The sequence below is a fragment of the Rana temporaria genome, chromosome 2, assembly GCF_905171775.1.
Source record: "Rana temporaria chromosome 2, aRanTem1.1, whole genome shotgun sequence".
Taxonomy (NCBI): domain Eukaryota; kingdom Metazoa; phylum Chordata; class Amphibia; order Anura; family Ranidae; genus Rana; species Rana temporaria.
Window position 1 is genome coordinate 90,174,871 of NC_053490.1, and position 14,358 is coordinate 90,189,228.

The 14,358-nt window shown below is 41.2% G+C and overlaps 1 protein-coding gene across 1 annotated transcript in view; it reads right to left on the reverse strand.

Moving 5' to 3' along the window:
* The window catches only part of TNFRSF19 (TNF receptor superfamily member 19), a 143,669-nt gene that overhangs the window by 59,063 nt on the left and 70,248 nt on the right, over positions 1-14,358 (reverse strand). Inside the window, exons 4-5 of the mRNA XM_040340516.1 lie at positions 13,268-13,446; positions 6,290-6,375 (exon numbers count right to left, since the gene is read on the reverse strand). Coding sequence (XP_040196450.1) covers positions 6,290-6,375; positions 13,268-13,446 — 265 coding nt within the window. The remainder of the gene's footprint in view (positions 1-6,289; positions 6,376-13,267; positions 13,447-14,358) is intronic.

The window sequence follows — 14,358 nt, forward strand, 5'->3', positions numbered from 1 at the left end:
TGGGCGGGACTACGTGTGCGTTCGCTTCTGCGTGCGAGCACACAGGGACAGGGGCGCTTTAAAAAAAATATATATATATTTTATTGTTCATTTTACTTTATTTATTTTAGTTTGACACTTTTTTCCCCCAAAAATACTTTTGATCACTTTTATTCCTATTATAAGGAATGTAAACATCCCTTGTAATAGGAATATGGCATGACAGGTCCTCTTTACAGTGAGATATGAGGGGGTCAATAAGACCCCACATCTCACCTCTAGGCTGGGAAGCCTGAAATAAAAAAAAATTATCCTGGCTTTGATCGTAACAGTGAGTGGTGAGTATTGCAGGGTATTGAAGTATTGCAGAGTATTGGAGTATTGCAGAGTATTGGAGTATTGCAGAGTATTGGAGTATTGCAGAGTATCGTGCAGGGTATTGCAGAGTATTGCGCAGGGAATTGTGCAGAGTATTGCACAGGGAATTGCAGGGTGCTGTAGAGTATTGCGCAGGGATGGATGGATGGCTGGATCTGTGACTGCAGTTGTCACAGATCCAGCCACAGTGCTGCTGCTGTCTCCGCTCCCCCCCCCTCCTCTCCTCTCACACTGTACCGATCGGTACAGAGAGGAGAGGGAGGAACCGGCGTCAGTACATGAAGCCGGTTTGTTTACAAGTGATCGCTCCGTCATTCGACGGAGCGACGACGTGGTAAACGGCCACTATCAGCGGCAATTTACCGCGATGGGAGATCCAAATGTGCCAGTTTTATCCAAGTTATGGGGAAACTATATGGTGGGGGAACAAACGAGCTACATTACCAATCTTGTATCCAAATATCACCCAAACCATCCTCTCTGCTTTTCCCAAGACCTCTTACTCTCAAGTTCCCTTGTCTCCTCCTCCCATGCTCGTCTCCAGGATTTCTCAAGAGCGGCTCCCTTCGTCTGGAACTCGCTACCTCAACCTGTCCACCTGTCCAGAAGAACTTGCAGTAAGACTTCTCTGGTGGAGTCACCAAGATGTGCCCAAATCTAACTAGTGATTCAGCTGACCAGGATCCATCCAAACTAAAATGTGCCATGGCTGTACTAAAAAGAAATATTTCTCAAAGCCAATTAAACGAAAAACAGCATTAGCCTCAAAAGATCACAGAATAGATACTGGTATGATCCACACTATAATGTAAGGTACACTGTGGTAATAGGTGCAGCTTAGTTGGACATGCTCATATACCACTAACACTGTAGAATGCTCATGTGAATTTATCAATTTTGCCACGCCTCAAGGACTTCTTCCGAGCCTCTTCCATCCTCTGGAATGCTCTACCCCAATCTGTCCAGCTATATTCTACTCTGTCTACTTTCAGACGATCCCTGAAAACTCATCTCTTCAGAGAAGCCTATGTGGCCCCCACCTAACAACTGTATATTAATTTATTCCAGCAGCACATCCTCCACAGTTATTACCTCTTGACCTTCCCTCTTAGATTATAAGCTCTAAAGAGCGAGGCCCTCTGATTCCTACTGTATTAAAAGTATATTGTATTTGTAATGTCTACTCTGAAGTCGTAAAGCACTACGTAAACTGTCGGCGCTATATAAATCCTGTATATTAATAATACATTTCTGGTAGAGGCACCTAAAAAAGTAAAGTAGCCTACTCCAATCAATCAATGCATCTTGACGCATGCATTATTACGTTTTGTCATCTTTTCATAAAAATCACATTATGAATAATTGGCTGATGTTAATACTTCATTCTTCTTGTGAAATGTTCAAAGACCAGAAAGAAACTGTAACAAACCAATTATCGAGTATGTCTTTAAAACTGAACTAAAATATACCCGACCATGCCAAACTAAAAACGCTATTTAAAGCAGAGCTCCACCCTAAAGTGGAACTTCCGCTCATCGTATTCCTCCCCCTTTCCGGTGCCACAAATGGTATCTTTCGGGGGGAGGGGGGACAGGATACCTGTCTGACAGGTATCCTTTCCCACTTCTGGGAGTCTGGCTGCGTGCGGTCGTGACGTTGCAGTGACGTCACCGCGGGGCTGCTTCCTCTTCCCCTGGCCGTCGGGCTAATAGGAGAGAGGAGCGGGGCCTCGCGCATGTGCAGTAGGGTTCCCGGCGTGAAGCCGAAAGGCTACACTGCTGGGTTCCCTTACCCGCAATGGCGGCAGCAGTGTAACCCTTCGGCTTCACGCCGGGAACCCTACTGCCGACATCGCTGGACTCCAGGACAGGCAAGTATCCATTTATTAAAATCCAGCAGCTGCAATATGTGTAGCTGCTGGCTTTCATTTTTTTTTCTTCCCGGACCTCCTGTTTAATTCATTTTTATTATTCAAAGCAAACTCATCCATCCATCCATGTTAACCTGCTTTATTTGGTTGAGAAATCACTTTAAAAAAAAAAAAAATTCTAGCTGTGGCCATCTTGGGTAAGGGCAGATGATTCATGTAGCATTTGCTTCCAGGAATCCATCTGCCCTTAGCTCAGGGCATGGAGATAGAAGGGCGTGCTTAGCAGAGAAAGCCTCTCCTCCTAATGAAAGAAAAGAAAAATGCCCATGAAGACCCCTGGGATGATGGGCATCAATTTGGCCTAAACCAGGAACCAATTGAAGAAATGTAATAAATAATAATGAAAAAATAAAAAAAGGTAAAAAACAAGAAAATATAAATATACATTCCTATCTATTTACTAATGCTAGCAGCATAAGGATTAAAAAAAACTGTTAATGTTGATTAAGAGGGTTTAGTTCCGTTTTAGGAGTTGATCATTTAACCTACAAAGAGTATATGAAAGCTGGAGTAAAACAAACAGCAGCACTGCTGATGGCAATCGTGTCTTGATGTGTGCAAATAAGCAGTCACAAGATGAATCACATTTCACAGGTCATTAGGGGAAATGCAGCAGTTCTGTACTCAAAGTAACATGTTTCCGAGAAGTCTTTTTATTCAGATAGACATCACAACACACTATAAAATTACTCTGGGAGTTGCCATATTAAATATTTATCTACAGTGATCAGGCACAGAACAGTGTCAGTATCTTTTGAGCAACTTCTAGCAAAGGCATCAGAAAAAGCAAAAACTGGTGCACTTCATGGCACATCTTACTAGACATGTGGAGAAAGATTGCTCATGTAACCTACTATTTCCTGAGAGCTTTTGAACATTTCAGTGGCTACTGCCATTTTTTTACTTTCCCGTCTGATGTGTTTGATAAGAGCATTATAGTTACATAGTTAGTCAGCTTGAAAAAAGACACAAGTTCATCTAGTTTAACCATAAAAATTATTGTACAATCCCATATACCCAATTCTATACCCACAGTTGATCCAGAGGAAGGCAAAAAACCCCAGCAGAACATGATCCAATTTGCTACAGCAGGGTAAAGAAATCCTTCCTGATCCCCCGAGAGGCAATCGTATTTTCCCTGAATCAACTTTACCTATAATGCCGCGTACACACCATCACTTTATGTGATGAAAAAAAATGACGTTTTTAAAAACGTCACTTTAATTGACCGTGTGTGTGGGAAAACGTCGTTTTATGTCTTGTAAAAAACGACCAAAAAAAATTGAAGCATGCTTCAATTTTATGTGTCGTTTTTCAAAAGTGCACTTTTTACTTCACAGAAATTGACCGTGTGTAGCAAAAAACGTCGTTTTCTAAGACGTTTTTTCATCCACGCATGCCCAGAAGCAAGCTTCAATGGTAAAACGTGGTGGAACGTAACCTCACTTTGCAAGATCATTGTGAGAAAACGATGGTGTGTAGGCAACTTCGTCTTTGAAAATTGAAGTTTCAAAAACTTCGTTTTTTACTTCACAGAAAGTGTCGTTTTTTTTCATCACATAAAGTGATGGTGTGTACGCGGCATAAGGCTTCATTTCCATGGACGTTTTTACAGCCACTTTTCTGAGCATTTTTTGCAGCTTAAAAACGGCTCTCCATGTTAGTCTATGGCCTCATGCCCACCATGAAGTTTTTTGAGCTGCAAAAAAAAAACCCAGGACCAGTGCGTTCTGAAGCTCCAGCGTTAGAGCGGTAAAAACGCCAGACGTTAAAAAACGCACAAAAACGCTACCGCGCCGTTTTTGAGCTCCAGCTAAAAAAAACAAAAAAAAGTGGCTGTAAAACGTCCATGGAAATGAAACCTAAGGCTGCATTCACACCTGAGTGTTTTGTCGCCTAAAGCGCGACGCCCAAATATGCTAGAGGGGAAAAAATACATTATTCCCTATGGAGATGGTTCACATCTGCACGCCAATACGCCTGGCGCCGAACGCCTGAAGCTCAAACAAGTTCCGGACCCTTTTTTGTTGCGCGTATCGGGCGGTTTGGGCGTATTTTAGCGTTTCCATTTCCCATAGAAAGTTATGGAAATGCTCGATTCAAGCGACTAGCGCGACAACGAGCGTTTGCTACGGGCATTTCGTCGCTTTAATCAATAGAACTTTTCACCCAGGCAGAAGATTAAAAAAATCTACCAACATAGCAACAAGTGATGAAAAGATGATATTTTTTCCTATTGGCTGAAATAAAAAACGTCGAAGTACAAAAACGTCGGACGACGCTGTGCGCAAATAAGCATGAATACGCGCGACAAAACGCCGGAAGAAAACACCCGAAAAAATGACCGAACGACCGACGCTCATGTGTGAATGCAGCCTTAATGTTAGTACCCAGTTATATTATGTACATTTAGGAAAGTATCCAGGCTTTTCTTAAAGCAATCTACTGAGCTGACCAGAACCACCTCTGGAGGGAGTCTGTTCCACATTTTCACAGCTCTTACTGTGAAGAAACCTTTCTGTATTTGGAGGTGAAATCTCTTTTCCTCTAGACGTAAAGAGTGCCCCCTTGTCTTTTGTGTTGACCGTAAAGCATCAGCTTAGCATCAAATACAGAAGCAATTATATAAAAGAAAGCACACTGGAATCCCAATAAGAATGTATGCTTCATTCTCCCATGTAATGAGAATGACTCTGAAGCATGTTTCAGGTGTCCTAGTCTACAGAATGGAGCTGTACAGTGCTTTAACCTCAGGACTTATTTTTCTGTGAACCACAGTTGATCCTAGAAAACAGATTGCCTACAATAATCATTATTTTGGGATTACATGCTGCCGCACATAGGTAATTCAACGAGGAGCACCAGAACAGTCCATGAATTATACAATTAAACATGTTTTCTGCCATGTTTCAGCCCTCTCTCCACTACTGGAATAGATAAACAAAAATACTAACTTTGCTCTTCAAATTAGAATAAAGCCTCATACACACTTGGTATGCATACACACGGCAACTTCTGCCATTGTCTGATCTTTAGCATTGGTTCTGAGCATGCGTGTTTGTACTTTGGACTTTAGTTCGATGTACACACGATTGGATTAGCCGATGTAGGACATATGTTCCCGTAATGTTTGTCCGTTCGCACAGCGAACATTTGTCCAAAGAAAAAGTGAAAGTTTGTTCGATTGAGTGTACACACGGTCGAATTGTCCGCTAAAACAGGTCCGTCGTACAAGTGTTGTCAAAAAGTCTGATCGTGTGTATGGGCCTTAAAGCTGGCACAGGCCTGCAGCACACCAATTACTGAACCAAAAGCTCTAGGAGTACCTCATCAGCAGGTAGCAGACACTGTTGTACTCATATTTCCTCAACTACTAGAGGTATGCGGTCTAAAGCCTCATACACACGATCGGACTTCCATCAGACTTTTCCGCGAATTTTGGTCCGAAGGGCGTTGTCTGTGAATTTGGTATGCACTGCATAAACGCAGCAGGACTTTTCCAGCCAACTGTCCCCAAATCACGTGGTTTTTCTGCTCTTACCGCCACCCTTTGGGCAACTTCTGCTATTGTTGTCTGATCTTTAGCATTGGTTCTGAGCATGTGTGTTTGTACTTTAGTCCGATGGACTTGTGTACACACGATCGGACTATGCTCCATCGGACATTTGTTGCCGGAAAGTTTGTCTGTTTTCACAGCGAACATTTGTCTGATGAAAAACACAAAACATTTGTCAGATGGAGCATACACACGGTCGGACAATTGTTGCTAAACAGTACAATCGTGTGTATGGGCCTTAATAAATATAAAACTGGTCCAAGAATAAACCCTTCCTCAAACCACAGAAACCTTGCGTAAAAGTGATGAAGAACCTTTTTACCAAATTCGAATAGGGTTAATAACTTTTTTATGGCCACAAAACAATACTAAACCATTGTAATCTGATTATCAGGATTGACAGCTGGAAGATCGTGATGTATAATAATGAATGAGTGTATACTCACAGTGAGGCTCATAGGTGGGTGGGGGATCTCCACAGGGCACACATTCCATATCCTGAAACCCACCAAGCTTCGTCTTTCTATAGTACCTGCAAAATAAAGTGTTCACTTTAACAAAGGTTTTAGGCTCATCGGCTCAGTAGGTGTTACAAATGCCTTCCAGGTTTGGGATTCCAGATTCCCTTGATTCTGTACTGTGCAACCACCCTCAGTGTAGGAAAGGCTATAGGCACACAAAGTGGATGATCATGGAAGAAGCTTTAACATACTCACCTGCAGTTCTACAAGTTCAGACTTTTAGTCATTCAAAAGTTGAGGATACCCGCAGCTAAATCAGTGTAACTGGCAAAAGTCAAGTAGGCTTTATCGATTGTGTGAGCAATAAAACCATTAACATATAATTAATAATGTTCTTGACATCTATAGCATTAAATACTTCAACAGTTAAATGATACCAACATGAGAAGACTGTGTAGAACACACTCTCTCCTCTAATTAAGAATGGCCACCTGTAAAATAGGAGACAACATTCTGCTAGAAAAAAAGAAAGTCCTCAGATGTATCCGACTATCTTTCCGCCATAATGTGATTATTCGGCAGCATATAAAAACAACTGCTGCATTCTTGACAAGCTTGCTGGTACGAGTTACCACGGTTGGCCATGCTGAGTGAAACTTTGGAATTACAACTGAGGCATTTGTAGACCTAAACGAGCAGAGTGGAACAAATACTTTGAAATACATCATGAACAAAATCATAAGCGGAAAAGCCTACTGAGCGGTGAAAAGAAAAAACAAAAAACAATTATGTGCAATCCTTCAGCAGGAGCCTGCATGCTGCAAAAAAATAATGTAATATGACCACATTATACATTAAGGGGGCACTAAACAAGACTTTCATTATCCTAAAAAATTGGTTTAGGTAAAACAAATAAAAAAAAAAACGGACAGAATCTCAACCATTTTCAATTAAAAAAAACGAAAGGCCGGAGTTAGCAGTATATTTGCATGGGGGAAAAATAGAAAATTATGTGGGCAACGGCAAAAGAATGGCAACAGGCCCAAACTGCCTGATGGACCCGCATACCTGAAACTGGCATATTATGAAAAGAAGACCAGGTGGCAGCCTTGCAAAACTGAAAAACAGATGCACAATGCCGAAAAGCCCAAGAAGCACTCGCAGACCTAGTAGAGTGTGCATTGACATGAAAGGGTGGAACCTGATCCTTAAAGACCATAAGCTTGAATGCTGATCTAGCTAAGCCACCGAGAAATGGTGGAGTGTTATGGAGACCATCAGGAATGATAAACAAAGTCGGGACTTCTAATGGAAACAGTGGATGTGAGATATACACAAAACATGTACCACATCCACTCAATGAACGAAGATCTCCTTTGAATGCACTGCAGCCCAGGAATACTGAAAGTTTTTTTCATTCAACCCAACAACTGACAGATCAATGTACCAACACAAGTGATGTTGGTGCGGGGATGGAGAAAGAAAACAACCTTGAGAGTAAGATTGGAAAGGGGAATATCTCTGATGGGTTCAAAATGCATAGAGGCTGAAAATCTTTGAAACAAGATCGCAAGTGCAGAGATCTAGCCCTTAATGGTACTCTGGGCCTACTGTTTATTTAGGTCCAACTGGTATAAGGTTAGGATTTGCCCCATGATGTATTTCCTGTGATGAAACTTTCTTTTCTCGCACAAAGCAAAACATATACCTTACATGTATGGTGGTGGGCAGAAAACTAGTATTCCAAACCACCAGGTGTGTCATAGCTTCCCTCTAACAGGGAGACTTTCGCCTTTGTTGACATCAAGGGTGCATACTTGTGTGTTCCCTTTTGTCCAGCACATAAGCTTTGCTACACTTTCACAGATCACCTGGAGTAGAAACCCTGAAATCTTTATGTCATAGGTACTAGGGGGATAATGCCTTGTTGTATAATGCTATAGAAGGCTGTATGGAGGAGGTCTGATAATCTGTGCATTGACACAGGCAGGTTGGAAGACATGAACTGGACAAAGAGCAGAACCTTAGCTGGTGGTGGGCCCCACTTGATGCTGAAGAGGGTTTTTCAGTGGGCTTGGGTTATTTGGAAGCCCAAAGTTTGCAGCTGAACTAGGTACCTTATTTGGGTATGACTTGTGGGGTTGAGGCTTGGGAGAAATGGAAGGAGCTTGAGGGATGGGGTTCCTGCTGGGGGTTCAGCCTTCTTCTGCTGGGGCAGATGAGTATTTTTACCCACAGTAACCTCTTCAATGAGGCTGGCCAAGGCAAATCCCAACATTTGAGCAAAGGAGTCCACTGGGCAAATCCCAACATTTGAGCAAAATAGTCCACTGCACGATAACCAACAAGCGATTTGCACTGGATATAAGATGTTGAACATGAGCTCAAAAATACTACAGACGGGATCAGTTTGCAAGAAACAGGATCTCTTTATGAACCCTATGATCCATTTCTGCTAAAGTTTGATAAACTATCATACAGTCAGGAGAGCTAAGGGTTTGTTGATGGGATCCTTTAAAACCAGGCACAACCTCCACAGGGATATCGTCATTGCAATATTAGGAAAGCATCCACTGTCTTCAAAATGGGTAAAATGCCACCAAACGTTTTGGAAATGTAAATAACTTATCAGGCGTTTTAGAGTCCCCATAAAGGATGCCTGGTACTAGCAGGTGCAGCCTCTAAAGAATCCCAGACAGGTAGCAGCATTAGCAGAAGCTGCAGGATAATCTTCTATTACTAAGCACCATGTCAATAAGAGCAGAAATAGTCTCTCTAAGCCTGGCAGTAATGGCATTGTCCAAAATCATCTGTTACAGATTTTTTAGGCACTGTGTAACATAGTCTGAGGGCTAAGAGGCTGCAGGCTGATCAAAAACAATTCTGCAGGGGAAGGCATTGAGGCACGCTTATGGTCTTTGCAGTCAGGGTCAGCAATTAAATTTGCAATTTGGGCCATAAGTTCCTGCTTAAAGATGGTAAAACTCTCAGAGGATAGAACCCAGAAGGGAGCCACACTTGACAGGGGGGAAGACTACGTTTCAGTTCCTTGAACTGGTGCACTGCAAGCAGCACTACAACTGACTGAATGGGAGCAGAAAAACAGTTATGGTGGGACTGCTCGCCAAGAGAATAAGAACCAACATGTTGGGCAAGGCAGGAACAACAAAGCTCAAGATACAAGGCTGCGCTCTGAATACTCATGAACCAGCTGCTGGTAGCAGGAGAGGTTCAGATAGCCGGAGGTGACCAAGTCACAGTAAATGAACAGCAAAAAACAAGTTATCATATCACCTGCAATAAAGAGAAGTAGCAGAAATGTGTTACCTCACACTGAATGGTGGGAAAAAGAGCGTGGGCATGCACGCTACACTCCACCTAGATTACATCAGTGATCAATCCTTCATCGTTAAGCCAAGGGAAACAAAATGAGGATAATAATGCCGCCCAATGGTCTTATTTACAGTAGCTTCCAGTGCGCAACTTACACGGCCTACTCACAAAGTGAGTCTTCAGGGACTGGGTCATACTAGAGGCTGTAGGCAATGCTTGACCAATTTAGAAATAATAATCTTGAATGTAGGAAAAAATGGCAAGCAAAAAAAGTGTTACATTTTTCTCAGTAGAGAAAAGATGTCCATCCTCTTAAGGCACTAGCAAAAAAAATTAGGTATGCCAAGAGGGGAAGGAGTTAAAAAGGACTGATCACCATTTTCTTGTTTGCTGGTGTCCAAATCATCGTGCAGGTGGCAGTATAACCCAACTGTCTCTGAATCTTGTGTCCTCCCTTTTTGCTTTGGTTTAGATAAAGAACAATTGTGTGCCCACTGGAGTAAACCACAGCAACCATATGATTTCGAGTTCACTATAGACATGTCAGTTACCAAATTATTTTGGTTGCCATTGGATGCTTCTCTTTCCTTCAAGATCATAAAATAGGCCTACTTGTATGGTCCTATTTAGGAATACCTCCTATTCCATATTATGACAAGAACGATAAGAATAAACAGATAATGTTCGAATATCGACACCTACTGTGTGTGTACATTTATCATAATGATCCCCTGTGGCAATACAAGATCTTTTCCAAAAGAGGCCCAAACACAATTGTCACAGCTCAAAAGAAGCTGGAATTAAGAATTCCAAAAGAGAGTTTCTCACTCCTCTCCCTTAAATCATTAGAAAAATACTGCGTTTCTCTCAATGGTAACAATTAGTATTTCCATACCAGGCAGAGAATTCATTACATATGGAAGAACTGATGCAATGGACCTTTGAAATGAGGAAACTAATGAGCTACAAGTGAGGCTGACTAAGCAGTATTTAATTTGATTGACTTGTCAAAATAAAAAAAGTGGTCCATTGTCAACAGCTGAAACACCTCCCAATTAACCCATATATCCAAAAATACATGTATAGCCTCAGAGGGCCACAAACCCTTACTTACAGTAGACATAGAAGTTTCCCTGAAAAAAAAAAAAACTAAAAAAGGGGTGCCTGAAAGTATCCGTTTTGGTTTCTAAATCAATCTCTGTATATATTTGGTTTCCATCAGGTCCTAGGACCAGGCTTTACTTGAGCAATTTCTGCCTCTGAAGCCTCGTACACACGACCGGTTTTCCCAGCAGGAAAACTGCCAGGAGAGCATTTGGCCGGGAATCCCGGCCGTGTGTATGCTCCCTAGCAGTTTTCCCGTCAGGAAAACAGCCGAGAATCCCGATGGGAAAATAGAGAACCCTGCTCTCTATTTTCTCGTCTGGTTTCCTGGCAGAGTGTTTCCTGCCGAGAAAAATCGGTCATCTGTAGGCTTACCTGTCCCAGGTAAACCCGTGCATGCTCGATAAGAGTTTGACACATGCGCAGTAGCATGACGTCACCGCGTTCTTGCGATTCAAAAGAATGGCGGTTCTTTTGATTAGCCGTCTGTATGCATGGCAAGTTTGCCAGGAGTCCCGCCAGGAAAAGCAACTTTTTTCCTGATGGGATTTCCGGTCGTGTGTCTCAGATAAATAACCACTGACACTGTTAGCTAGGGTTGTCCAGATACCGATACTAGTATCGGTATCGGGACCGATACCGAGTTTTTGCGGGAGTACTCGTACTCGCGCAAATGCTCCCGATACCTAAATAGAATACTTTTTTTGTATTTATCAACATGTTCTATGAAAATTCTTTGAGTTTTTTACTACTGCGTGACAAGCAAATAAAACATTTTTATTCATTTTTACTCATTTTTATTCTTTTATAATGTCTTGAGTTAGAGTTCTTCATAATTCTAAAGAAAATATCCTTAGTCTGTATTGTGGTTTGAAAACGGTCACATGACATTTAAAAAAAGTATCGGTATTCGGTATCGGCGACTACATGAAAAAAAGTAATCGGTACTTGTACTCGGTCCTAAAAAAGTGGTATCGGGACAACCCTACTGTTAGCTATTTGTAAGGAAGGAATGTTCCAAATGATCAAAAATGTAAGGAGCATTCTTTCCAGTAACCATAACACTAATGTAGGGTGATCTGTAGATATAGTAATTACAAGCAGGGGTTCCTTAAAACCAGAAAGTTATTCCAAGGGTTCCTCCACCTCAAAAGTGGTAGCAATCCGCCACAAAAAAAATCAGGCCCACTGTAGGTTCAAGTCATAATGTATTAGCATGCACTGCATACTACCGCATTATGACAAACTTACTTGCACACGGAACCCTCCAGTGCAGCTCTGTCATGGCTCCCCGGACCTTCTATGTTTAAAGGTCCCGAATCCTTCTGGGTTCGAGGGCTCCAGTTGTATAAATGGCCGGGGCTTTAATGACGTCACTCCCACGCATGCACACACGAGCCCAATCATGGCATGGGGATCTGAAGGTACGACACTGTTTTTCCCGTGTGAACATCTCCTAAAGAGTGCAAATTTAGGCACTATTCACAGTACCTACAGGTAAGCCTTATTATAGGCTTACCTGTAGGTACAAATTTAAGAGTGGACTTTACTTCCACTTTAAAAAGGTTGAGAAAGGCTGGATTATAGAATGACACTACACAATGTCTAGTCGATTCAGTTCATGTTCGCCCTATAGCAGTTCCACTGATACAGGGCGGCACCTGTGCACCAGATCAGATAGAGACACGTCTGGAAACAGGGTGCACATGCTTGCCGCCGCCGCCGGCTTGGTCCCACTGTGATTACATACAGCAGGAGTTGATCTGCAGGTACCATGGACTCGCTGTCCGCTAGCACCCACCGATCATGATGAAACAAGGCAGATCACCGTTCTTACAGGAGAGAAGGGATGGAATTTGTGTCCCTGAAAAGTGAACTAATTTTATCTCTCCCCCTAGCAAAAGCACCTCCCACAGTACACTAAAACTCTGGCTAGGAACACAGTTAATCCTTTGATCGTCCCTAATGTTTAACCCCTTCCCAGCCAGTTTCATTACTACAGTGACAGTGCATATTTAAGCACTGATCACTGTATTAGTGTCACTGATCCCCCAAAAATGTCAGAATGTCCACCACAATATCACAGTCCTGCTACAAGTCGCTGATCAATGCCAATACTAGTAAAAAAAAAACGAAATATCCCATAGCATGTAGATGCTATAACTTTTGGGCAAACCAACCAATATACGCCTATTGGGATTTTTTACATCAGGTTAATTTCCCTTTAAAAAAAAAATAAAGAATTTTAACATTTTAAAATGCAACTCTTCCAGTATTGTTTAAAATGATGGTATGATATATTAAAATGTTCTATATAAAGAATAAGGAGGCTTCTATGGAACCTACAGCTACAATAGATACATATGAATGTAAGGAAAGGCTTATAATAATTTTAGGCTGGAATTTTATTTTGGAGCCAGCAGTAGAAGTACAAAACAAAAAAAAATATAATATAATTATAATACTGGTTGCATGTTATGAACCACTTAACTGGAGTCAATCCGAGTTGAAAATCAATTGACTCACCCCGGTAAACACTCTCCACACACAGCATTTGTAGAAGATGTACAGTTTGTTTTCTGGTACCGGTTTACAGTGGCACAGTCTAGGCAGGTCTTGCATTTTTGAAAGCCCCAATCTTCCTTAAACCTATTGGGTCTACAAGGCAGACACTGAGCATCCTCTCCATATCCAAAGCCACATTCCTGCAAGAGAAAAAATACATATTATATTATGTTTATACATCATAAAAGGAATCACACTGATCTTTACCTTATGACCACCGTCATACTAGGGTTTCACTTTTGTTGCATGGATTTTTCTGGTTGATCTAACCTTGCATGTATTATTTTGCACCACATTTGGACTCTGCATTCGTTTTTTTATTTTTTCACTTGTTTTGTATATAAATATTTCATTTACTTGTCTTTATATATTGGCATAATGTTTGTGGCATATTTATTGTTTATACACTACTTCCATCATGGGTATTTTATGATTGTTGGTTCACAATGTATCACTTTATTAGTGCTGTACTTCCTGTGTGTTTTTTTTATACCATATTTAAGTTTATTGTACTGAACTTATAGCAGCTTTTTTTAATGTTTTAAGATTCACATCAACTATTCAACTTTTTTTCATCTAGCGCAGTGTTAGCCTTAGGGCTTCTTCTTTTCAATAGTCACAAGTGGGTGAAGCTGGCCAGGGTCTGACCATGTGTCCTTCACATATGGATGTATATGTAGCCTCATATGTCTCTATATATTATTGGGAGTAAAATAAAATAAAAAATAGCTCATATTTTACCAGCCATTCATGCAACATAAAGAATCCAAAAACTTTATTTTTCTTTTACCAAAACTGTATATTTATTTCTCCTGAATAAAGTATGCTTTGTAAGGTATTACAAAAAAAATAATTAAAATAGGATTAACTGGATTTCCTTCCACCACCTTAAATAAGTGCAGTTTTTTTTAATGATCATAGGACCTACTGCAAACAAAGAAGCTTGGAACAGCATGCAATGTGTTTTTCAGGGCTAATAATCTCCCTTTCCCCTATAGGCATCAGCTAGGCATCCACTTTATCTGAGAAAGCACAGAGCATTTGAATGATAA